The sequence below is a fragment of the Doryrhamphus excisus genome, linkage group LG8 (assembly GCF_037039965.1).
Source record: "Doryrhamphus excisus strain RoL-2023G ecotype Guam linkage group LG8, RoL_Dexc_Guam_v1.1, whole genome shotgun sequence".
Classification (NCBI taxonomy): Eukaryota; Metazoa; Chordata; class Actinopteri; order Syngnathiformes; family Syngnathidae; genus Doryrhamphus; species Doryrhamphus excisus.
The window spans coordinates 11,195,560-11,219,303 of NC_136364.1; the positions used below are offsets into that span (position 1 = coordinate 11,195,560).

Genomic DNA, 23,744 nt, shown 5'->3' on the forward strand with positions numbered 1-23,744 from the left:
ACATGATGCTCTTTTTTTCCTCAGATGACAACGACACCCCCAAAAGAAAAGCTCAGACATAAAGTGTATTTTGGAGTGTTTCATGACTACTTCATTTGGAGCCCAAATTCATCTTAACACTGTGGTAGGTCGGTTTTTCAGCAAGCCACAAATCTCCCCCGCACACTCGCTTATCTCACATTTGAATGTGTCTATTTGTGAAAGTGACTATTGTGTAGCAATGGTGGGAGGAGGGGGGTCTGCCTGATGACCCCTTTGCAGAAAGCACTTCCAGATGTGCACCTTTTCTTTTTTTTTTGGTCATTTCCTGAAGTGTTTACATGTTGGGACTGAAGGCCATCCATCAGAAAGTAGACCCCCAGCATACGCACGCCCACAACTCCCAATGGAATTCAACAGCACCACAAATTTGCTTAAAATGCCACCAAAAAAGGTTATTTTCTTTGAGAACATTTAAGCATCCAAACTTAAAAGTGAAAACAAATCAATGTTTTATGTCAAACCAAAGTTTTAAGTAAAAGTTACTACTGGTAACTGTAATGCAAGTGTAAAAAGAAGCTAACCTGTGAATACTGTATTCGATCATACATTTGGTACTTACCTTTAACTGGCTGACTTGCTGGAGGTGAAGGGGGGCGTCACCCTTTTTGATATTTGTACCTGTCACACAAGTGCAGAAGGAAGTTCATCTCTGCACAGTACAACTTAAAAACAGTTTTTTAATTGGATGAAGAGATGAACATGGAGTTTTCATCCGATCTGGCATGCATGAAGCACAAACACAAAACGACAATGATCCAACAAAAGGGTGAAGCACACACCTGAACTAAATAGATAGAAACAGGTGTGGGTGATAATTGCAAAGCAGGAAGTAAACAGGAAGTAAGTGCATCCAAATGAGCATCCACACAGAAAAAAGGCTTTTGTGGTGTATTCATTCATTCATTATTTTCTACCGCTTATCCTCACGAGGGTCGCGGAGGTGCTGGAGCCTATCCCAGCTGTCTTCGGGCGAGAGGCGGGGTACACCCTGGACTGGTGGCCAGCCAATCACAGGGCACATACAGACAAACAACCATTCACACTCACATTCATACCTATGGACAATTTGGAGTCACCAATTAACCTAGCATGTTTTTGGAATGTGGGAGGAAACCGGAGTACCCGGAAAAAACCCACGCATGCACGGGGAGAACATGCAAACTCCACACAGAGATGGCCGAGGGTGGGATTGAACTCGAGGTGTGCGCGCTAACCACTCGTCCGCCGTGCAGCCCCTTTAGTGGTGTATTTTCCCCTTAAATCTGAATTTTTGGTTTGCACAATTTTTCTTAGTTTCTCCGTATTTTACTTTTGCAAAGTGTCAGGAAAATATGTCAATAAAATATTGTCATTGCAAGGACAGGTTTGGTATCCATTATTCCATCTGATTATATGTACATATATACATATATACACACACACACACACACTACGCCAGTGATCCCAAACTTTTGAGCGGTAGTGTATATATATATTAAATACATTTATATATAATATTACTCATAATTAAACACTAACATCCATCCATCCATCCATTTTTGAAGTCATGGGTGTGTGCTGGAGCCTATCCCAGCTGACTTTGGGCGGGGTACACTGTGGACTGGTTGCTAGCCAATCGCAAACTAACATCCATATATTATGTATTTCTGCTATGATGCACATTAGTGTCACAGCCTTGGACGTTCGGACATTTTAGGATATGTAGAAGTTAGTTAGTTAGTCTCTTCAGGTTGTCTCTTTGCATGGAAGTTGTATTCAATTGTGCCGGTTCTCAAAATACTTGTCTTGTCTCTTGTCGATTGCGAAACCTGTCGAGAATTTCCCCTTCACACGCATTAGACTTTAGTGTGGTTGTTTCACGCGAATACCACTTATGTTTATTTCCGCTTTTTACAGTTGAAAAAGGGTCATGACAAAATGTGATATTAGTTTAAGGAGCTTGTTGTGTAATCACTGCCAGACCAACCAATGACTGACTGAACAAGATGGGACAGGCCTTCCTTTTCTTGCCACAGCGTCTTCTCATAAACCACCTTGCACGCCACTGCGATCGTAAATCCTTCCTTTGCAACATGCAGTTTTTCATCACGTTGCTGTGAAAGGTGGCTGAAGAAATGAAATGCTAATCACCTGGTCCTCTTGCAGGGGCATGAGATGTAATTACTTGGCTACTTGTCGTGCTGTTGCTTCCAAAACAAATGCAATTTGAGCTGACTTGAGTAGATCTACATGTCCAAGCAGTCTGTTTGCTGAGCTGCAAGAACAATATGATGCTGCCAGGCTTCACTTTGCAGGGAACGGTTACCAGCTGCTAGCACCGGTCTACATGCAAAACATATGTACACTACGCTTCAAAGTTTGGGACCACTTGGAAATGTTTTTGTCCAGTCTGAGATATGGCTTTTTCTTGGCAGTCCTGCTATGAAGTCCAGCATCCTGAAGTCGCTGCTTCACTGTTACTGTTACTGTCACTGATACTGACACTGGTGTTTGATGGCTACTATTTAGTGCAGCTGTGAGGCATCTTTGTCTTAAACTACACATTCTCTTGCACAGTTGTGCAGCGTTTTTCTGTCCTTGTTAGACCCAGTTTGTGCTGCTCTCTGAAGGGAGTAGTTAACAGGAAGGCAAGAGATTTTAGTTTTAGTTTAGATTTTTAGATGGCTTTTCTAATCATCTATTAGCCTTATAAAATGATGAACTTGGATTAGCAGCCATACCAGGAGATTGATGCAGAGGACTGACAGAAAAATTTAGATCCTTCTTTGAAAATCATCTGATTCATTTTAATTGTTTGTGAAATGGATAAAAATGTTTGTGAAATTGAATTTTTTTGTGAAATGCATACAAATCTGTTTTTCTTTGGAAAACAAAGACATTTGCAAGTGATCCCAAACTTATGTTTCTTTCAGGTTGCAAGACCGCACTTGTATGTCTTTTTGTGTCGTCTGTCGGGCCAATGTGTGTATTTTTCGGACATTTTGCTGATGTCAGGTTTGGGCAAAACGTCAATTTTTTTTCATGTCGCACTTGCGGGCTCCTATGTGTGCCCTGGGCCATTTGTTCCTTTATTGGCCGGCGGCACATTCTAAAAATATGGTAATGGTTTAATTTAATTTGAACATGCATCAGATCACAATTGAGTGCATCACATAATCAGTTCACAGTTCCACATGTTCGAAAGGAGTAGGAAGAAGCAAAGCTTATTAAATCCTACCCCTCCATCTGGTACTTTTACAACCAGTAACATTACATTTGTTACATTTGTTCACTTCCAGCCTTTTATTTTTAATTTCTTTATTAGGTTTCCTCCCACATTCCAAAAACATGCTAGGTTAATTGGCGACTCCAAATTGTCCATAGGTATGAATGTGAGTGTGAATGGTTGTTTGTCTATATGTGCCCTGTGATTGGCTGGTGACCAGTCCAGGGTGTACCCCGCCTCTCGCCCAAAGACAGCTGGGATAGGCTCCAGCACCCCCCGCAACCCTCGTGAGGATAAGTGGTAGAAAATTAATGAATTTTCTTTATTATTTTTGTATTTTTTATGTTTTATTTTTTTCATATTCCATCACTGTGTTTTAGTCTGCCAGTCAGTTTGTTTCATTCCAATTATCCACCTTAGTTCCTGTTTTATTGTCTTATTTATGTTCATGTTCGATTATTTGATTGATTATTTATTCTGGTCTGTAGTGTCTGTCTTGGGTAGGAGTATGCTTGCTTGCAGCACATGATTGGTTATCATTATGAAACATTTTACCTGCAGTCTGGTCCTATCTCTGCATACTGGGGTCACGCCACAACTCCAACAAGCCAAGATGTAATAAATATAATTAACGAGAAAGCTAAAAAACAAAAACCCAACAACAGCAAATATTTAAAAAATCTGCAGTTATTTTAAAAAAGTATAAAATTAAAATTTTACGTGAATGAACTTGTATTTGCTTTACATACTATCAAAGTTAAAAACTTTGGACACCGCGGCCCTAATCCACAGTTAAACATGACTTGAATGAAGTCTCAATAAAGAATACAAAGAAAATCATGCTTGAAAGTCTTCGGTTGTTACTTCAGTGGTGTGAACGTCCGGTATTGATGCCGTTCAGGCGTCCTCTGACTCGGTGGTGCAGCGTCGATGAAGGACAGAGATGTGTCAGCATGTTGCAGCTCTGCACAGAGGTTTTGTTAGACAAACAAAAAGATGAGCTCATCTTTCACAGCACAAAGATTGGCTTGTTGTTCTCAAACGCACACAGTAAGGCCACTGAACACGATGCAAAACTACATTTCACCTACTGCTTAAACGTAAAGATGGCTTTTACACATTTGTTATTAATGTTTCTTACTGTCTATTGGACGTTTTTTTTGTCTCTTCCTTGTCAAATTAACACACAAACTCTACATTCCAGTCTTTGCTTGCTTCTAAATTCCACAATAATATGTATTCATTCAAATATGCACAGCACAATGTCCTTAGTGATTAGCATTTATGCTAACGTGACATTACATGCTAACACGATGAGTACAATACGTTTTAAACACTTTAGAATAAAAACCGCAAACTAATTCAGTAACACCGACATGTAAACTGTATCATACTCACAAAATAATATATTGTAGCAGGTTTAGAGGTCAAAATGAACATCTTTTTAGGAATACTGCACACCAACTATGTCTCTGTAACAAAACTATGGCAAGTGTGAAAGGACAATACAGTAAAGCAACACACAACGACACTACTATAAAAACGTATTTCATTTGATGTTATTTTAGTTGTTTTTTTATTGTCATTGCAAAAAAAACAACATTTTGATATAAAAATGTTTTGTTTATGTTGTTTGACCAAAGAATCATGGAAGTTGGCAAAATGCCACTGAAAGGTTTTATTAACATTGTTCACTTTTACAGCAGGATGAGTGTTTTTCTCAATTCTCAATTTTCTCAATTTTTGGGGTGTCTACTGAAAAACAAAATCAACATGTCAGTCTTTGTTTGCTTCTAAATTCTGCAATAAAATGTTTTATTTATTTTTTTTATTTATTTAATGTGTCTATTAGCGTTATGCTAACACAGCATAGAAACCCCCATTGACATGCTAACATGATTAGCACAGCAATTGTTTTGAGCATTTTGTCGTAAAAAAACCTTCAAATATTTCATGTAAGCTTAACAAAATATGACATAATATTTAGAAAAAGTTTATTGGAGAAAATGAATGTTTTTGTAAAGATATTTGCTTCAGTAACAAAAAACTATGGGAGATTTAAATGGGTTGATCAATAAAGGAAATCAAACCAACGCTAGTATAACTATCTTTTTCATTTGATTTAATTGCAACTGTTTCTTTATGATCACTACAACATGTCACAACATTTTGGTTGTGTTTTGCATAACCCAATCACCATGTTACCAAAATAAAGCTCATAAAACATCAGTCATTTAAATTAATTTGGACAATTTAGCCCACAGATAAAACCTTGCGAAAAACCTTCCACCGTGTGTAAATGTTGCAAATACGAGGTCACTTCACTCGACAAAACAGAATAGTTTCCGTCGATAAAACTGCTACTCCACATAATCCATTCAGTGCTGCCTATCTTCCATTTTGTGACAATAACCTCACCTGTATCTCTTTCCTCAGAAGAATCTTGTTCATCCAATCATATCAGTTATTGAGAGGGCAGTGGTGTTTAATATGTGTCACTTATTCCAATGTGTTTTCAGCTTAAAAAGGTCAACCTTGGAAGACTTTGACGTCATTGTGTGATGTCTAACTGTCCTGGGGATGCCAGTGTCCATGTTGACCGATAAGGAGGCCATGGGTATTGACAGGAAGTCACAGACATTGCATCATGTTCGTCACCATTCATAGTGGTGATCTCAGGAGGGAGTTTCCGTAAGGAAGATTGATTCAGTATTGTGATTCATCCGCCGTCTTCATCTGGTTTCCATCAGTGTTCACGAGGCGGGACATTTTACAGCTTTTTCCCTTGACTTTCATAAGGCTGACTCTATCTCGGCTTCACGTTTACATCGCTGCAGCCAACAAAACATGACACGCCATTGAATAAAACACACTTTCAGTCTCAAGTTCGGGCCTCCAGAAGGCCCGGAAAGTTGAAATTGGCTTTTTTTATGGCAGCAAAAATGGATTAGATTTTATATAGAGCATTTCAAGGCAACCAAAGTACTCCACAATGAAGTGAACACATTATTCATTCATTCCTCTGTCACAAACTAGTGGTGGTAAACATTCATTCGTTCTAAGAATTTGTAAGACACATTTACATTCCCTTCTTTTGTTTTGAGAAATAAGTCAAGAACTCCCTGAAAGTGTTTGAGAGTGTGTGTAGTATGAAATAGACATGGCCACCCACTTACGGAGCAAAACAACAAATTAACTTTTTTTTTTTTAAGTACACACGCCCTCTTGCCTTAAAAGGCAGCAGCTGTATCATTACACCACCAGGAAGTGACAGATGTGTGGTTGAATTTTGGGATTTTTTTTTCACTCGGCTCTGCCGCATTTTCTGAGAATGAATCGTGGAGCCCTACTCACACATGTTCTGCATGTAGGTAGGAGTGGCTCTGGTAATAGATGTTAAGCCATTTTATTTAATAACACGGACAACAAATAGCAGTTCAATCACATGCCAGGGCAGTTAAAACACACGCTAAAAAACTTTCACTTTAGCTATGAAAACTGAGCTTACAGGCCAGCTGGACAAACTTAAACTAAACTTCTGAAATAAATAATAAAAATAAGAAGAAAGGTTGTTGTGTTGTTGTGTCCAGCACTTTTCGTTTTGTTACAATATGGCTTCCTAAGACCAATTGTTTGTTTATATTTCTACAGAAATCAAATTGGCATCTATGTTAAAGAGAAAGTACAGGATATAGCAACCCCACAATACATTAGTCACGTTTTACCTTTCCAAAAACACTGGTATACATGGAAAGGAATATTCCAATCTCTTGTCTACATGCTGTTACTGTTCTACTGATACTGTTCTATAATCAAACAGAATAGTCAATGGGGCATGCGCAGTAAAACGTAAACCTCAACATGACGTGATACTGACTTCCCCGAGTTCTTCTTTCACTTGTTGGAATAACTCCGTATTGCCAGTTTTTCCTTCGTACAGTCTTGAAATTATTTTGGATCAAAAACAAACTTTCCGCAGCAGTCCATTGTCGATTGTTGGCCTCCATTTTTAAAACTGAAGAATGTCTGGAGCTGCGTGTTACATCATATCTGAGCATGTGATCAAAGAACTTAAACAGGAAAAGATCAAATTCAATCTTGCTAATATTTTATAATTCAACTCGGGACATGGTTTATATAGATATATATTTTCTTTTTTAATAAAACTGGACTTGTGAATAAAGTATAGAAGTGTTTAGATTCTGTTCCACAGGTGGCGGTAATGCACACGAAAGCTGCTTGCCAACCGCCAATAAACAACAGAAGAAGAAAAACACCACGAAGAAGAACGCACCCTGACAACTTTACGTTTGAGTGGGTACAAGATACCTCAATCGGATTGGGGAATGGAATATTCCACCCCTGTGAATCTGATTAGTATATATTCATTCGGATTGGCACTTTCGGAATGAGGTGTATACAAAGGTTCAATTATTTCTGTTTGAGCAAATTAACCGAATGCAATTGGAATATTTGGGTCTATGTATACGTGGCTACAGAGATGTTTTCCGTGATTGGTTGCTGGTTTGATTTGGGTTTGCTTCACACTTTTAACCCCATTTTATCAGTGTACATGTGGTTTATATGAGTGTAGAGCTGTGGGTGTTCTTTTTAATAAACTTTACCAGTATTTGTAAGAGCCCACTAATTAAGCAATGGTCACTGGGTCACTTAAGCAGCATCAGCAGCCGAGAATAGAATTGGTTGTGAGGATGCGTATGACCTTCCTCGCTGTGTAGCTATACTCATACTGCACATGCTCATGGAAGAAATACAAGTATCCTGAAAAGACAAATAATAACAATACCAATTGTTAGATCGATCACTTAAGCAGAACATTCAGAATTTTGCACGCTTGAGTGTAAGTCAATACCGTGGTGATAAACAGCGGCGTCAACCTCATCGTCCATGCCTGGAAAATCCTTCTCTATTGATCGGGGGAAGCCACTATCCATGGTGCCTGATGCTTCATCATAACTGGAAGTTATTAAAACAAACAAAAGAAGGAAACTAATTAAAATTCAACTAATCCAAGCATTGCTCACCCAAAAAAAATAATTTCTCGGTTAAATAAACTAAAATGCACATTTCAAAGGCATTGAAAAGACGCATTCAAAGAAGTGATGGTATGTGGTACACTGGTCACTAGGTGTCAGTAATGTTACTGTAATGTTCGATGAGACACACAAGCACCAGGCCTGATCGCCGGAAAAACAGACTTACTGTTTACTTTATTTTGCTTTATTAACTCAGCTCCCTTAACACATTTACAGCAACACACAAGCGCAATGTCTTATACGGCTTATTTTCTCTTATTATGTCTACTATATTGGGTTAAAGGAGTGTAATGGTAACCATAGGGGTGCTATTTTATGTCAAGAGAGCTCTAATAAAGTGAAAAGCTGTATTTAAAAGGTTGTAAAATTTTTTTTCTATAGAACAAATTCACAGTGATTACAGGGAAAGAGTTGTAGTTACATTATAGGCCAGTAGATGGCACTGTACACACACACTTAAGAGCTGACCATCTGTGGGTCTCAACTGTCATTATTAACTTCAATCAATCATTTTTTTAATTGACAACTTGGGGTAAAGGGTATCGCTGTCACATGGAACAGAGGAAGGTCAGGAGAGGTGGCAAGAAATTCAGAACAACACAAATTAATGTTATTGCTCCAAAAACAGCAACAATAAATCTACCAGGTTGTTTGTATACAGTGACAGTCGTCATATCATTTCCTGCCCACGCGTCCAAAAGATGTTTATCAAAATATAAACGAGCACAAGTCTTATTTATGTGTTAAATTGCTTTTTATCATTGATAATATATACTATATTTTATAATATCAGTGTAAAAGTGACTATGGGGGTTTTATTCCATGTCTAGGGGGCTATGAAACTCATTCATTCATTTTCTACCACTTATCCTCATGAGGGTCGCATGGTGCTGGAGCCTATCCCAACTGTCTTCGGGTGAGAGGCGGGATACACCCTGGACTGGTGGCTAGCCAATCACAGGGCACATATAGACAAACAACCATTCACACTCATATTCATACCTATGGACAATTTGGAGTCGCCAATTAGCCTAGCATGTTTTTGGAATGTGGGAGGAAACCGGGGTACCCGGAGAAAACCCACAGGGAGAACACTCCATGGGTGGAATCGAACTCAGGTTTCCTAGGTGTGCAGCCTGCACGCTAACCACTCCAGCAGCCCCTATTCTATGAAAATATTAAATTTATTATCATTGAATCCTAATTTTGACTTATTATGGTTGAAAATTAACTGCAATAAACGAGGGATTGCTGTACAGAAACAATACCTCCAATAGTCTTCATCATGAAAGAGGAGAGTCTTCCCCGTGTCTCGGATGTGAACAGCCGCATCCACTTTCCTCACACTCTTGGGAAGACCCAGTGTGTGAATGTACTTGGGATAACCCTTCACCACATTGTATCCATTCAAAGCCCACATGCGGATACCTGCCAAAATCAACAAAAAAGGTTTGGCTTTATGCACGCTATGTACAATAATTGTAATTATAATGTGTTGATGATGATAACCCACCACTAAAAATCATAATCTGGTCCTTCTCCGGGTTCTCGTACGCCGCGTCCACCTTGTTGGGGATGGACGGCCAAGTGGTTTTAATCAGTGTCAGCTCAGGTTCGTGCATCTGGGGGTGCAGGCGCCAGTAGAACCTGCGACATCAAACATAACGACACATAAGGCATATTTGCCGCGCCCTGCATGTCAGCATGTGATCTACAAAGATATGGAAGTGGGGTAGGTTCAAATCTTCAATGTGAGTGTTGATTCACTTGTCTTTGAAGATGAAGGTTTCCCCTCTGAGCTCCGTTGCGGCATCAAAACTCAACGAGGGGTCACATTTCTTGGGGGGGTCCGGCTTGGGCTTCACTTTCCTGTGGTTTGGGTTGGGGCCTGCGTTTTAGACTAAATGTTTTAATAACACAACAAGCAAAACCAATTTGTGGATTATGCTCATGAGTCATCACCATAGAGGGCCTGGATGCCGTCAATGTCATCCTCAGTGAGTGGGTATCCTGTAGTGTAAGCGTAGATGGGGTACATGAGGGCGCCCGGTTCGGTGGAATGGGACATACCGAGGGCGTGACCCAACTCGTGTGCCGCCACTATGAAGAGGTTGTAAGCTGCAAAGAGAGAATGTTCTTTTATCGGTCTGCTTTTTCCCCGGACATGATTTATTGTTGTATGTTCAATAAACTTTGTAAAGGGACCTGATGAATCTTTGGTCCAGTGTTCATCCTCGTCAAAGTGAGTGTCCCCTCCGAGTCCGTCGCCTGGTGGGTAGGCGTGAGCCAGCAGTCCATTCGGCCCGTCGAAAGGGTTGTAGTCACCGTGTTCTGCATGGAGGAGCAACTTATTAGCCAAAACATACAATTAAATATAATTAGATTGGCAATGTTTATTATTACAAAACACGGTGGGTCGATAGAAAACAAGGAAATACTCTACAAGTTGAAATTAGGCCTGAAAACAGATAAAAAGCTTTTTCTCTGGTTTTCCCTGCAAAAGAAGGATTCACTTCAACAAACAGTCGTTAAGAGAATAATACACAGGAAGTCATGCGAAGTAAGCATTTACAATTCCAATTACTTTGCAGTGTTTTACCACCACCTACAGGCCTGCAGTGGAACTAACGTCTGTAGCCTATCCCAGCTGTCTTCGGGCGACAGGCGGGGTACACCCTGGACTGGTGGCTAGCCAATCACAGGGCACATATAGACAAACAACCATTCACACTCACATTCATACCTATGGACAATTTGGAGTCGGCAATTAACCTAGCATGTTTTTGGAATGGGGGGCAGGAGTACTTGGAGAAAACCCACGCACGCACGTGGACAACATGGAAATTCCCGATCTCCTGACTGTATGGCCCACATGCTAACCACTCCTCCACCGTCCGGCTGATAAGAATAACCACTTGTTTTTCTTTGTATCCCAGGGGTCAATACTAGGACCAAACTGGTTCAACTTGTACATTAATGACATTTTCAAAGTCACAAACGACTTAAAGTTGGTATTATTTGCGGATGATAGCACTGGTAGCACAGAAGAAATCATTAGAAAGTTCAGAGATAAAATAGTCATATTAAAACGATGGTTTGATAATAATAGATTGTCCTTGAACCTAAGTAAAACTAAGATCATGCTGTTTGGTAGCATTAAGAACTGGAAACCTCATATAACATATAACCTCATACAACACAAGGATGGCGAGAAATAGTTCAATATTGAACAAAGCAAAATTCATTGCTTCTTTTGCTTCTTCCTTCTCCTTCAGTATATTAAAGACGTTGTCGTGACGTTCCAAGTGTCCTTGAATGCATCTAGCAGGTCGTCTGGTGTGGTGCTTCTCAACTGGTTTGGATGTTGAGAAGTTTTTCAACTAAAATCCGCATGTGTAGCCTTTGGGGAAATGTCACTAGCACCATGTTACCCAGCATATCTTGCGGCTTGTATACTTTTTGTGTGTATGCGTTATTCTGATACCAGCACATAAAGAGAACTTCGTGAAAGTAAGAGTGTTGTAAGTATGTGTTTTTTTTGTCTACCTTTCCTTCCAAAGCTGATCATAATGTCGGCATTTCCCTGGTAGAGCTTCTTAAAAGTCAGCGGGGTCACGTCAGACCAAACGTTGAGCGCAGCGCGGATGGCTCGGTCAACGTCGGACTTCCTCAGATCTGGGGTGTAATTTATAATCCTGCAACAGAATACGTGTCAGATAATAACTATACTCACATTTTCCTCCACTTATTTGTACAATACTTCACAGCGTACCTGAAAGTCACCTTGCTGTTTTGCCATTTGAGGTGGCGAGGGAAGTGGTTGTATTCACCAACGTCTGGAACGCCACATCTCGCTTGGGTCATCAGCTGTAATGTGTTGTCATCCAAATTGCCAGTCACCTGCACATGAGGCAAAAATATACATCCAATTTACCATGTGGCATTTCATGAGTAAATACACAATTGTGTTTTGCTTGTTTGTGTTATACTACCACAGGAAAGCACTGGTGTGATGATAACCATAGACAAATTAGAAACTTACCCCATCATAGAAAAGAGTCTGGCTACTCACTGCAGTATAAGCGACACAGTAATCCCTTGTTTAGACCCGACCACAAAGTAGGATTCCTTATTTAGAAATTGAATATTTTCATAGAGCATAGAAAGCCTGTTTATGACCTTCTAAATATATATTTTTTTACATTAGACATGAAATAAGACTCCTATAGTCACCTTTACATACATGCTGGTGTGTGTTGCTTTAAATGTGTTTCCGGTGCTAAGGGAGCTGAATGAGGGGCGGACAGGAAGTGACATCTGGGGAGTTGAGTCTGGACCAATTCCAGTGGTACCATCTAACATCTGACATTACTGTTAGTGACATTTGAAGTGACAAGGGATGACTGGCCAATTAATCCAAACAAAATAAATCATACGCAAATACATTTTAACCGGCAAATGTGAATGTAACTACAGTTATTAAAAACTACACACCTATTAACGGGGCTGCATGGCGGTCGAGTGGTTAGCGCGCAGACCTCACAGCTAGGAGAAGTGAGTTCAATCCCACCCTCGGCCATCTTATGACATGACTCCAGTTTCCTCCCACATTCCAAAAACATGCTAGGTTAATTGGCGACTCCAAATTGTCCATAGGTATGAATGTGAGTGTGAATGGTTGTTTGTCTATATGTGCCCTGTGATTGGCCGGTGACCAGTCCAGGGTGTACCTCTCGCCCAAAGACAGCTGGGATAGGCTCCAGCAAATTCACTTTTTCCTACAGGGAATAACGGTTCCATACTCTCACTGTTGTCTCACCTTAAGGTTGAAGAATTTCTGCATTTCCTTAAGCTTGGTCTTAAAGTCTCCCGATGACCGTCGATGACCCTGGAGACCAACCGGAAGGCCATAAAAGCGCCGGAGGTATTTCTGTGAGACAAAAGATGTGAAAAGACGTCACTGCTTTATGAACGGGAGTCCATACCAGTTAAGATCTGATACCTCAGCTATCAGCCGCTCCTCTGTGATCAGAGGTCCTGCCAGAGAAGAGTGAGCAGCCAGTGGCAACAGCAGCAACCAAAAGAACATGTTTGTTATCTTCCGCTCACTGAGATTGTCATGCTCTGAGGGGTATTTATACTATTTTAGCATCCCCCCAACCCCTGTAAGGGATCCAAGTGATTCATGTAAAAGCACCTAGCCACTTCCTCCTCAGTTTCCCAAAACAAACACATGCTGATGTTGCGTTGAATGTTGGGACGTGAGGGTTGGCGTAGTTGTCTCATAAATAAAGTGTCTCGTTCAGCTAATGTGGACGGATGGGAATGATTTGTGACAGGCTTCATGACAGAGTGCATTGGCCAATCTGCTTATCCAGAAGTGTCGTCACAAAGAGCAAAATATGCTGATCATCGTCCCGCTCAGGGTCATAGGGGGAGTTATGGGGCTTGGATCCTTGCTGAGGTTGTGACAAAATGCGGGGTACACCCTGGACAAATCATCAATCAGTCCCGGGACTGACACAAAAGGGTGTTTTCACGTACTGTATAGTAACACTCAGCACTCTTGTTGAAGTGGTGCATAAAAACAACAATTATTTCTGCTGGTGTTTAAAAGTATTATTAAATCCTGAATATAATATTATTCTTCTATTCTTATGTTATTCTCATTCTCAGATTTTTTATTGTTAGATTACAATTTTCCTTTTAATATATTCACTTTATTCCTGTAAAATTACTGCAAATTAGTAAAATCTTCTGTTTTTTTAGTTCGATTGTAAATATTTTTGGAAAATATTTTGAAAAAAAAAACATTTGAGGGCCGCAGGGTGCAGTAAAAATGTAAACTGGGCACCATTAGGCAAACAGAAGTTAATCTCAATCATTTGATGGTACTCTAGTACTTAAATACTGTATCCACAATAATGTGGATCCATGTTTTGGAGCAACGTTGTTGCTTACTTGGCAAGTACACTGAGGGCTTGACTCATTGAGGGGAAGTTGGCAGTCAGGGGGAAATTTGGATGGTATTTTAAAATGGTCACACTTGCACACACTGCATGACTTTCAAGTCATGTAGTGCAGCCAACTATATTTTTCTTCTTTTAATAACAGCATGATTACAGATCAGGAGATTGAAAACTGTGAATGCCGTGAATGTCACGTTTTCGGTTGTCTCGTGGTTAGCATGTTTGCCACGCAGTCAGCAGATCTGAAAGATATGGATTTTAATCTCCATTGGACATCTCTGTATGGAGTTTGCATGTTCTAGGAGGAATATTAGTTAATTTGTTTGGTCTCCCAGCAATGAATTAACTTCTCTTAAACATAACATACACATCTGCTGGATCCTGTAGCACACAATCTCCCTGTCCCGAATGCAGAGTCATCATTGCTCAACCAGATGGAATTTTACATTGACGTTGTCTGTCGAATAGACTTGCCCCCACAAGAGGGCAGCAGAGTTCCAAGGGTGAACCGCATTGCAATAAACAACAATCTTTTGGCTCAATCCTTCTGTTACTTACATTTGCTCCGTTGTGAAAAATGTTATTAAAACGCACATACAACGTGTATTGATAGCAATTGAAAATTAGGGCTTTGAATTCATGACATTTGCCGTAAATGCATGTGATTGTATTCCTTGATGTAAATAAAGTTGTGGGCAATGCAGTCGTGACCCTTGCTTTCTTGATATGACAATTTAGTAGTCTTTGAGAGAAGGAGCCTCATTAAAGGCAAAAATGATGTCAAGTGTTCATTATTTATAATTCTTTTCTGTAAAACTATACTTCTCCGTAAAAATTATTATTGTTTATATTTTGGGGGTGTCTGGAAGGGATTAATTAAAAGTGTTGTTGTTGTCCGTCTGATCTTTTGAACCGGCTTCATAACGAAAACAGATTTACAAAGGTTCCACTCTATTTCATGTTTGAAAGGTCTTATGTGGCAAAGTTGACAGTTATGTATAGGGGATGCTGATAAAGCAATATACTGTACTCCCATTGATTGATTTGATTGAAATTAGGCAGACTGCAGCATGACAGAGGGGTCAAAATACTGTCTAAATTATTCAAGTTGGTAACTACCATTATCATTTAAGCTAGCGCTAATCAGCTGTTGCATGACAAAACATTGGACAGATACAAACTCAGTTGACACACCTAATTACAAATATGCAATAAAATGAACAAGACACAGACAAGCAATGCCTTAATGATCTACCTGAAGATGACAAAAATGCACTTGTTGGCTTCGGTGCAGTACTGCCGTAAAGCAACGTCACAGCCGTCTTCCCGCCAACACTGCCATCTCGAGACGAAAACGAGTATCGCGTTGTTTGCTGGGGGCAAAAAAATGCTAACTTCAATAATAATACACAATAGTAATACACAAAACTACAAATATATTTTCTATATCCTGCGGATAGAGATAGAAAATATAGCCCCAAAATAATAAACACATTGTTACTTATGTTAGATTTAAAGTTAATGAGAAAAATAAATACTGGCAAGTGTCCAGTGACTAAATGTACCATGAAGTGCTGTGCCAGGCACTGTGTGTGTGTTGTTTGTTTTTTTTGGTGGATTAACATGCCGGTAAACATAAAATGCACTTTTATGTATAAAAATAACTTAATTGCAACTTCTACTCCAAACTATGAAACCAGAATGACAGAAATGCCTCCCAAAAGAATACAGGCTTAGCTCAAATTGCCCTACAGAAGAATGTCTATCATAAAGGTCCGCAATGAGGCATCAACCTTAATTGTGGACTAAAGTTATGATGGCACCAACCATGACATTTTGTAAGGTTGATAAGCTCCATAGCAGGCAATGGATGGGGTTATTTTGGGAGAACCATGTTGCATCAGACGGCTCTGGCATTCCGAATTCAGCAACAAAACCCTTATTTTTTCGCTTTATCTGTGTGCTTAAAGACCGCATCCCCATCATATACAAACCTGTCACATGTACAAACCTCAACCCTCTGCCTGGCGTCTTGCCTGTACCAATCCCTCCCTTGTTACGAGTAGCGTGGCAGAAGCATTTAAAAGCCTCATTAAAACCTCAAGGGTGTGCTCCAATGCTTGTCATGATGCTGTCCTGCTGCCTCTTGGTCTCGCTCATGGTCGCTCTGGGTCTCGCAGCACCCATGCCGGAGGGAGCAGGATCTCCTTCCCTTGCAGTACGCGCTGATTTGAAATTGGCTACAGTAAGTGGAGTAAATATGCATGAGACAGGAATGCATGGGAACCTGAAATGTACATCTGTTTTGCAACGTATGAATTCAAAAAATGTATTATATATACTACAGCACTGAGAGCAAATGTATGATTATTCCGGTTTTAGAACTGCTTTGCATCATCTGGAGTGGTGTTGGTAATGTTTTGGTCAATTACATAGCAAATAAGGCACAGAAACACATTTCAGTATGTTATTATTATATCAATTATTATTATTTATTCCAAATTATTTAAATTATTCGTGTAATTTACTGTTTACGCTGTACATTGTTGTTCATACTTGATGTCATCTATTTATTCTCCACATTATTATAATAATTATTATTATTTATTATTATACACGAGCCATCCAGGCAATGACATTTGGCTGTGTTATTGTGCAATGACAATAAAGGCCATCCATCCATCCATCCATCCATCCATCCATCCATCCATCATCCACCCATCTACCACTGCAATGTAAATATAGTATTAAATGTTATTAAAAGTCTGGGTGTCAGTCAACACTAACTTGATTGTTCAGGTGTAAACAATGAAGTATGATTTGAGTGTATGTGAAATGATGTGTTTTGATGCACATGCAGGAATATCTTCAAAGCTACTACAAGCTGCAAGCTGGACAGCCCTCGGAATCCCTGTCCTTGGTGACCAAGCTGAAAGACATGCAGACCTTCTTTGGCCTCAATGTAACAGGGGTGCTGGATCGGCAGACTTTGCAGGTGATGATGAGGCCTCGCTGTGGCGTTCCGGATTTGGAAGACTCCGACACTCACAGTCGAGCGACACAATGGAACAAGAAGGTCATCACTTACAGGTAACGGCAGACTTATAGTATTTCACAAACCTGACTATACACCCCATGACAGTACAGTACAGCAATCCCTCTTTTGTTGTAGTTAATTGGTTCCAGAATCAACCGTGATAAGTGAATTTCCACAAATAAGGATACCTTATTTATAAATTGAACATTTTCATAGTTAGAGCATAAAAAACCTGTTTCTGACCATCTGAATATGCTTTTTTAACCATTATTATTGTGTGGAAATATGGGGTAATAACTATAAAAGCAGTCTTCACTCGCTAAATGTACTGCAAAAAAGGTCAGTAAAGATAATTCATAATGTCGCCTATAGAGAACATACTAACTCATTATTTCTAAAAATCACAAATACTTAAACTTGCTGATATAGTTAATCTTCAAACAGCTAAAATAATGCATAAGGCTAATAATAACAAATTACCTAAAAATGTAATCCAATACAAGAAAGGAGAAATATGATCTTAGGGAGGAACTACATTTGAAACACTTATATGCTAGGACTAAGTTAAAAAGCCATAGCATTTCAGAATTGAGTAAGGACCTCAAACAATGCACAACGATGAGCCAATTCAAGAAACAATACAAGCAGTTGATGTTTGCTAAATACAAGGATGAAGAGTCTTGAACCAATCATGATGTGCTATATATATCACTATATTGACACTTACTATGGTACCCATTATGTCATTGTATGGTCATATCACCTTGTGATAAACTTTAACTTAAACTATATATAGGAAGTGAACAAATGTAACAGTTACTGATTGTAAAAGTACCAGATGGAGGGGTAGGATATAATAAGCTTTGCTTCTTCCTACTCCTTTTGGACATGTGGAACTGTGAACTGATTATGTGATGCACTCAATTGTAATCTGATGCATGTTCAAATGAAATAAAACCATTACCATTACCATTATTAGAGCCCTCCAGACACAAAATAACATCCCTATAGTCGCCTTTACATTAATATTACCCAACATTGTAAGCATAACACGAGAAAATAAGCCAGATAAGACATAACATACATACACAGGGGGTGTGAGGGTGTGTGTTTGCAGCGTTCATACAGTAAGTGCATGTTTGAATATTACAACAAGGATAATGGTGGTAATAGCAGCAATGAAGAGGAAATAAAAAATTATTTTGAGGAACATTGATTTATTAATGCCGAGATTTTTTCTATTAAAAGTCGATCTGTTAACACATTCTTCCAGTGTGTTATGGTCAGTTGGTTTCTCGCTCTCCAGTTAAGGAAGACTGTTTTCTTAGGGACATCTTGGCCTTTAAACCGTGTAGTTATGGTGTGATTATGTAATTGTACTGATGTCATACCTCCCAAGATAGACAGGCATGAGGACGTAGTGGGATGCAGCAGCATAATATAAGCGCTAAGTGATCTGTGACTCGTGTTTAATAGGTGTCCAGTGCCCGAAAGCAAAGAGGTAAAAAGTTTGGGATCACTTGGAAATGTTTTACGTACAAAATGTAGCCAAATTCATTGTACTTTTACCTGAGAGAAATTTTTCTGTCCTTTTTCGGCTTCTGAATGATAGAACAGCCCTGCAATAAATCAGCACTTTGCAGCAATCAACCTGTCAGAGTAGAAAACATCCATCTTGAACAGATGCACCACAAATGGAACATTATGAGGATTCATTGCTTGAACTCCTTATACCAAATTGCATGTAATAAGGTGGCAAGCGAATCTGTCCTCAAGCAACCACAATACAGCCGGGAACTCTTTGTTGTCCAGAAATGCGAATCACTACGGTTAACAAATTGTTTCATTAACTGTTTTTACTGGAAGATTGTTTATATCCGAACAAGGACCCGATTCTTTTTTTGGTGTTTAGAGAGAAAAACATGTTTCGGAAAGGGATTTTGCTCGACACTATGAATGTGTTGTGTACTTCCAGCATTGGCAGGTACACCAGAGACATGCCTCGCAGCACCGTCCACTCCCTGCTTGAGTCCGCTTTTAACATCTGGGCCAGAGCCAGTGGTCTGATGTTCGTCCGCTCACCCACTCGCAATGCTGATATCACGGTGGAGTTTGTCAGTCATGGTGGGTTTGTAGTTTTAGTTTGTCCGTGCATTACATTTTTTTCATTCATTCATTCATTTTCTACCGCTTATCCTCACGAGGGTCACGGGGGTGCTGGAGCCTATCCCAGCTGTCTTCTGGCGAGAGGTGGGGTACACCCTGGACTGGTGGCCAACCAATCACAGGGCACATATAGACAAACAACCATTCACACTCACATTCATACCTATGGACAATTTGGAGTCGCTAATTAACCTAGCATGTTTTTGGAATGTGGGAGGAAACCGGAGTACCCGGAGAAAACCCACACCTGCACGGGGAGAACATGCAAACATGTGGGATTGAACCCGGATCTCCTAGCTGTGAGGTCTGCGCGTGAACCACTCGAAATTCATTATCATTACAAAGCATTATGAATCAAATATGGTCCTGCCATCTCAGATCATCCTCTATAAATTTGTGTTACAGAGTTTTGTCCTTCTAGATTAAAGTGCCCGTTAGCAGGAAATGCATTTCTGTTTTTGGTGTAAAACAGGCCATTCCTTTGCTGTCTCATTCAGTCAGGGCATACACTGCTGATTGCAGAAACGGACACAGCAAATATATGATAATATAGTGGGGCTCCACGCCACTATAGTGTTCCCTCGCTCTTTGCTAGGTTAATTGGCGACTCCAAATTGTCCATAGGTATGAATGTGAGTGTGAATGGTTGTTTGTCTATATGTGCCCTGTGATTGGCTGGCCACTAGTCCAGGGTGTACACCGCCTCTTGCCCGAAGAAAGCTGGGATAGGCTCCAGCAGCCCCCACGACCCTTGTGAGGATAAGCGTGAGAAAATGAATGAATGAATGAATGAAAGAAACACTGTACCCCAATTCATTGATTCTTTCTTTCTTCTTGACTAATGTAGAACATGGTGATCTCTATCCATTTGATGGAGCCGGTGGTGCGTTGGCTCACGCTTTCAGTCGAGGTCAGGATGTCGGTGGAGACGTGCACTTTGATGACGACGAGCGTTGGACATCAGGAGACGCAGACGGTGAGTCGAAGCTTCAAATTTACTCCAAGGTAACTTATTTTGAAACATGTGATGCTCTTTTCTTGGGCAGGTTTGAATCTTTTAGTGGTGGCTGCACATGAATTTGGCCACGCTTTGGGCTTGGAGCACTCGAGGAACCCTGCATCACTCATGCATCCCAACTACAAGCCCTTCCCAGCAGGAGCCAACCTCCTCTCCAAAGACGATGTCAAACAAATCAACGCACTTTACCGCAGTAACTCACCCAGCTTCTTATATTTAAGAACTAATAATCCTTTGAATGTGAAGTGAATGTGTTGTTATGTTTGTTAGGTCCAGATCACCTTGCAAGGTACTCCTCAGGTTTGCCGCCATTCCCTCGACTCGTGCAAAACAGATGTGCTCCGGATGTGACTTTCGACGCCGTGTGCACACTCGGGGATGCCACCATCTTTTTCAGAGACAGGTACATTGATCGTGTTTTGTCATCCGATATGGCAGAAAATGACCGGCCATGTCTCTTCAAGGCATCTGTGGATTAAACACAATAAATCATTCGACATCAAAGAAGGTCCCATCACCAACTTCATGCCCAAGATAGAAAGTAGCATCGATGCAGCCTTCTGGATACCTCGCAGATCTACTGCTTACCTCATTCACGGTGACCATCTTTGACAATCCAGCACTGATTTCAAGATTTCATGTTGCAGTTCTGATGTGGATTTTGTCCTGATAGAGTCGATGTTCTGGACGGTGAAGGGCTCAGTTTTGAAGGGAAAGCCCAGAGCTCTCAGTCACTTTGGCTTTCCTGCCTGGGTGCAGGATGTAGACGCTGCAGTGCACGTTGTCAGAACGGGACGCACTCTCTTCTTCATGCATGATATTTACTGGAGGTAAAGTTAGCACGCTTATTTTGCTCTGGGCTGTTTCACTTTGCTGTTACATGCATTCTTTCGCAGTTACAATGAAAACAGAAAAGTGATGGACTTTGGTTATCCAAAATACATCATTGAGGATTTTCCTGGACTCAACACCACAATAAATGCAGCCGTTTATAATGAGGGTAAGGAATTTGACGTCGTAAAATGTCATTTGCTGATGACACTTGCTTTGACGAGTGGTTAGCGTGCAGACCTCTCAGCTAGGAGACCCAAGTTCAATCCCACCCTCGGCCATCTCTGTGTGGAATTTGCATGTGACTCCGGTGTCCTCCCACATTCCAAAAACATGCTAGGTTAATTGGCGACTCCAAATTGTCCATAGGTATGAATGTGAGTGTGAATGGTTGTTTGTCTATATGTGCCCTGTGATTGGCTGGCCACCAGTCCAGGGTGTACCCCGCCTCTCGCCCGAAGACAGCTGGGATAGGATCCAGCACCCCCGCGACCCTTGTGAGGATAAGCGGTAGAAAATGAATGAATGAATGTTTACATACAGGCCGAGTGGTTATCGCGCAGGCCACACAGCTAGTAGACCCGAGTTCAAGTCCACCCTCGGCCATCTCTGTGTGGAGTTTGCATGTTCTCACACGTGACTCCAAATTGTCCATAGGTATGAATATGAATGGTTGTTTGTCTATATGTGCCCTGTGATTGGCTGGCCACCAGTCCAAGGTGTACCTCGCCTCTCGCCCGAAGACAGCTGGGATAGGCTACAGCAAAGAAAGTGTGCATACTCAGAGCAGGCTGAAAATACAAGCTCACCGATGTCTATACAACGCACACCCGCTACAAACATGAAAAAAATCCATGTCGAAACAACACTATGATTACATGCAGTATAAAATGCACAATGGAAAGAAATTGGCGGTTAATTTTAGTGGGGCTCATTAGGATTAAAACATTGTGACAATGATTTTTTTTTGTCCATCTTAGGTTTCATCTACTTCTTTGTTGGACCACAAGTCTTCAAGTACGACTACACACACAAACGCGTTGCTGGAGTCGACAAAGCAAATTCCTGGCTTGGGTGTTGAAACTACGCTTCTTCTCCTGCGACTTATGTCTTGTCACAATAAAAGGACTGCAATGTAAACCTGGTAATGTGTCTGCTTATGGTAAAAACCTGTTGTCTGTGAAGAAAATGGTGGGAAACATGCTCTATGAGCAGTGATGGGAATAACGGCGTTTAAAAACTTCTTTCAGTAAAGGGTAATCTAACTCATTTCTTACTGTCAGCATAACACCGTTTCCATTTTCGACACCCCGTGACTGCACGTTACTGAAGCCGCCTAAAAATATGTCACCGACTTCATAACTAATCTGCAGCGCAGTGAGAGTGTTGCAAAGGGACACAGGAGGGGTGAGATAAGGATTGACTCAGGTTTTAGTAAAATTGCATCTTCAGCCAATCAGAGAACTTGAGTGGGTGGGTGTTTAGAGCACATAAGCAATGAGGATTGGCTAAGATTTATTAAGATTGCGTCTTGAGCCAATCAGAAAACTTATGTGGGCGGGTGTTTACAGCACATAAGCAATGAGGATTGGCTACGGCTTAGTAAGATTGCGTTTCCAGCCAATCAGAGAACTTGGTGGGCGGGTGTTTAGAGCACTTCCAAACAGCATTTCCCAAGTGGAAGTACAGACATTACTTTAATCTCGTTGATGTCAAAGGTAAAATGTACATTATGTCCCCGAAAAAAAAACTTTCTACGTATGGTGTGAGCAACTGAAAACCACAGAAACACCTGTCGACTGCAATAAATGCAAACCTCTGTAATGGTACCCGTCTTTGCTGTGGGTGGGGCAATAGTTACTTTTACTGGTAACTAGTTACTTGCCCAACACTGTCTATGGGTGGCATGGAAGTGCACACTAGTTGGTTGGTACGTAATGGCATCACTTTGTGCTTTCATGGCACATATATGGCACAATGTCCACATGAAAAAGACCACATAGTGCTGCATAGGTTGTTTCAAACTCTCTAAGCGGCATTTGCTCCTGATTACGATGCGTCATGTGATGCGGGTCTATATTTATGTTTGCCAAAGCCACTGGACTGTGGTCCTTTCTTTCTCCAAAGGTTATCCTGGGAAACATTAACAGAACACAGTAAACAATGATGGCAAATAGAATAATTCTATTATATTACAGCATTGCCAATTAATCAAGTTTATGACAAAGAAATTACTTTTTCTTACTTTTCTAGACCACATTGCACATTTTTTTTTAAATTCCAAAGGTCTCAACAAAGCCCTTTGACACTAACACTATCTGTCTCCCCTTTTTCATTGATACCTGTACTATTCATGTAAACCTTTTAAACCAGGGGTCTCAAACTCAACCAGGGGTCACTGGGGTGGCATCTGGGCAAA

At 40.5% G+C, this 23,744-nt stretch overlaps 2 protein-coding genes across 2 annotated transcripts; one reads left to right on the top strand and one right to left on the bottom strand.

The window, feature by feature from the left end:
* Window positions 1-6,341: 6,341 nt before the first annotated feature.
* On the bottom strand, window positions 6,342-15,724 carry mmp13b (matrix metallopeptidase 13b). The gene is made up of 11 exons (XM_058079935.2): window positions 15,529-15,724; window positions 13,124-13,234; window positions 12,077-12,204; window positions 11,851-11,999; window positions 10,510-10,635; window positions 10,267-10,422; window positions 10,072-10,192; window positions 9,818-9,951; window positions 9,573-9,732; window positions 8,121-8,224; window positions 6,342-8,029 (listed from the first exon to the last, which is right to left on the bottom strand). The coding sequence occupies exons 2-11, from the start codon at window positions 13,145-13,147 to the stop codon at window positions 7,929-7,931; spliced, it is 1,203 nt and encodes a 400-aa protein (XP_057935918.2). The 5' UTR covers window positions 13,148-13,234; window positions 15,529-15,724; the 3' UTR covers window positions 6,342-7,928.
* mmp20b (matrix metallopeptidase 20b (enamelysin)) lies at window positions 13,177-22,406 on the top strand. Its single transcript, XM_078792991.1, has 11 exons — window positions 13,177-13,228; window positions 16,244-16,491; window positions 17,134-17,363; window positions 19,286-19,434; window positions 20,324-20,452; window positions 20,523-20,687; window positions 20,765-20,897; window positions 20,959-21,092; window positions 21,168-21,324; window positions 21,391-21,494; window positions 22,306-22,406. Exons 1-11 carry the CDS (start codon window positions 13,177-13,179, stop codon window positions 22,404-22,406), a joined length of 1,602 nt encoding a protein of 533 aa, XP_078649117.1.
* The last annotated feature ends 1,338 nt before the right edge of the window (window positions 22,407-23,744 follow it).

What these genes read in the sequence shown, in the direction of transcription:
- mmp13b (XM_058079935.2), bottom strand. Translation starts at nt 13,147, where the DNA reads ATGCAGAAATTCTTCAACCTTAAG. An exon ending in CTGGACCAAAGATTCATCAG is followed by an intron (nt 10,423 to 10,509) that starts GTCCCTTTACAA and finishes CTCTCTTTGCAG; the next exon opens with CTTACAACCTCTTCATAGTG. An exon ending in CGCCGCTGTTTATCACCACG is followed by an intron (nt 8,030 to 8,120) that starts GTATTGACTTAC and finishes TTGTCTTTTCAG; the next exon opens with GATACTTGTATTTCTTCCAT.
- mmp20b (XM_078792991.1), top strand. Translation starts at nt 13,177, where the DNA reads ATGACCGTCGATGACCCTGGAGACCAACCGGAAGGCCATAAAAGCGCC. An exon ending in TACTGCTTACCTCATTCACG is followed by an intron (nt 21,093 to 21,167) that starts GTGACCATCTTT and finishes TTGTCCTGATAG; the next exon opens with AGTCGATGTTCTGGACGGTG. An exon ending in ATGCATGATATTTACTGGAG is followed by an intron (nt 21,325 to 21,390) that starts GTAAAGTTAGCA and finishes ATTCTTTCGCAG; the next exon opens with TTACAATGAAAACAGAAAAG.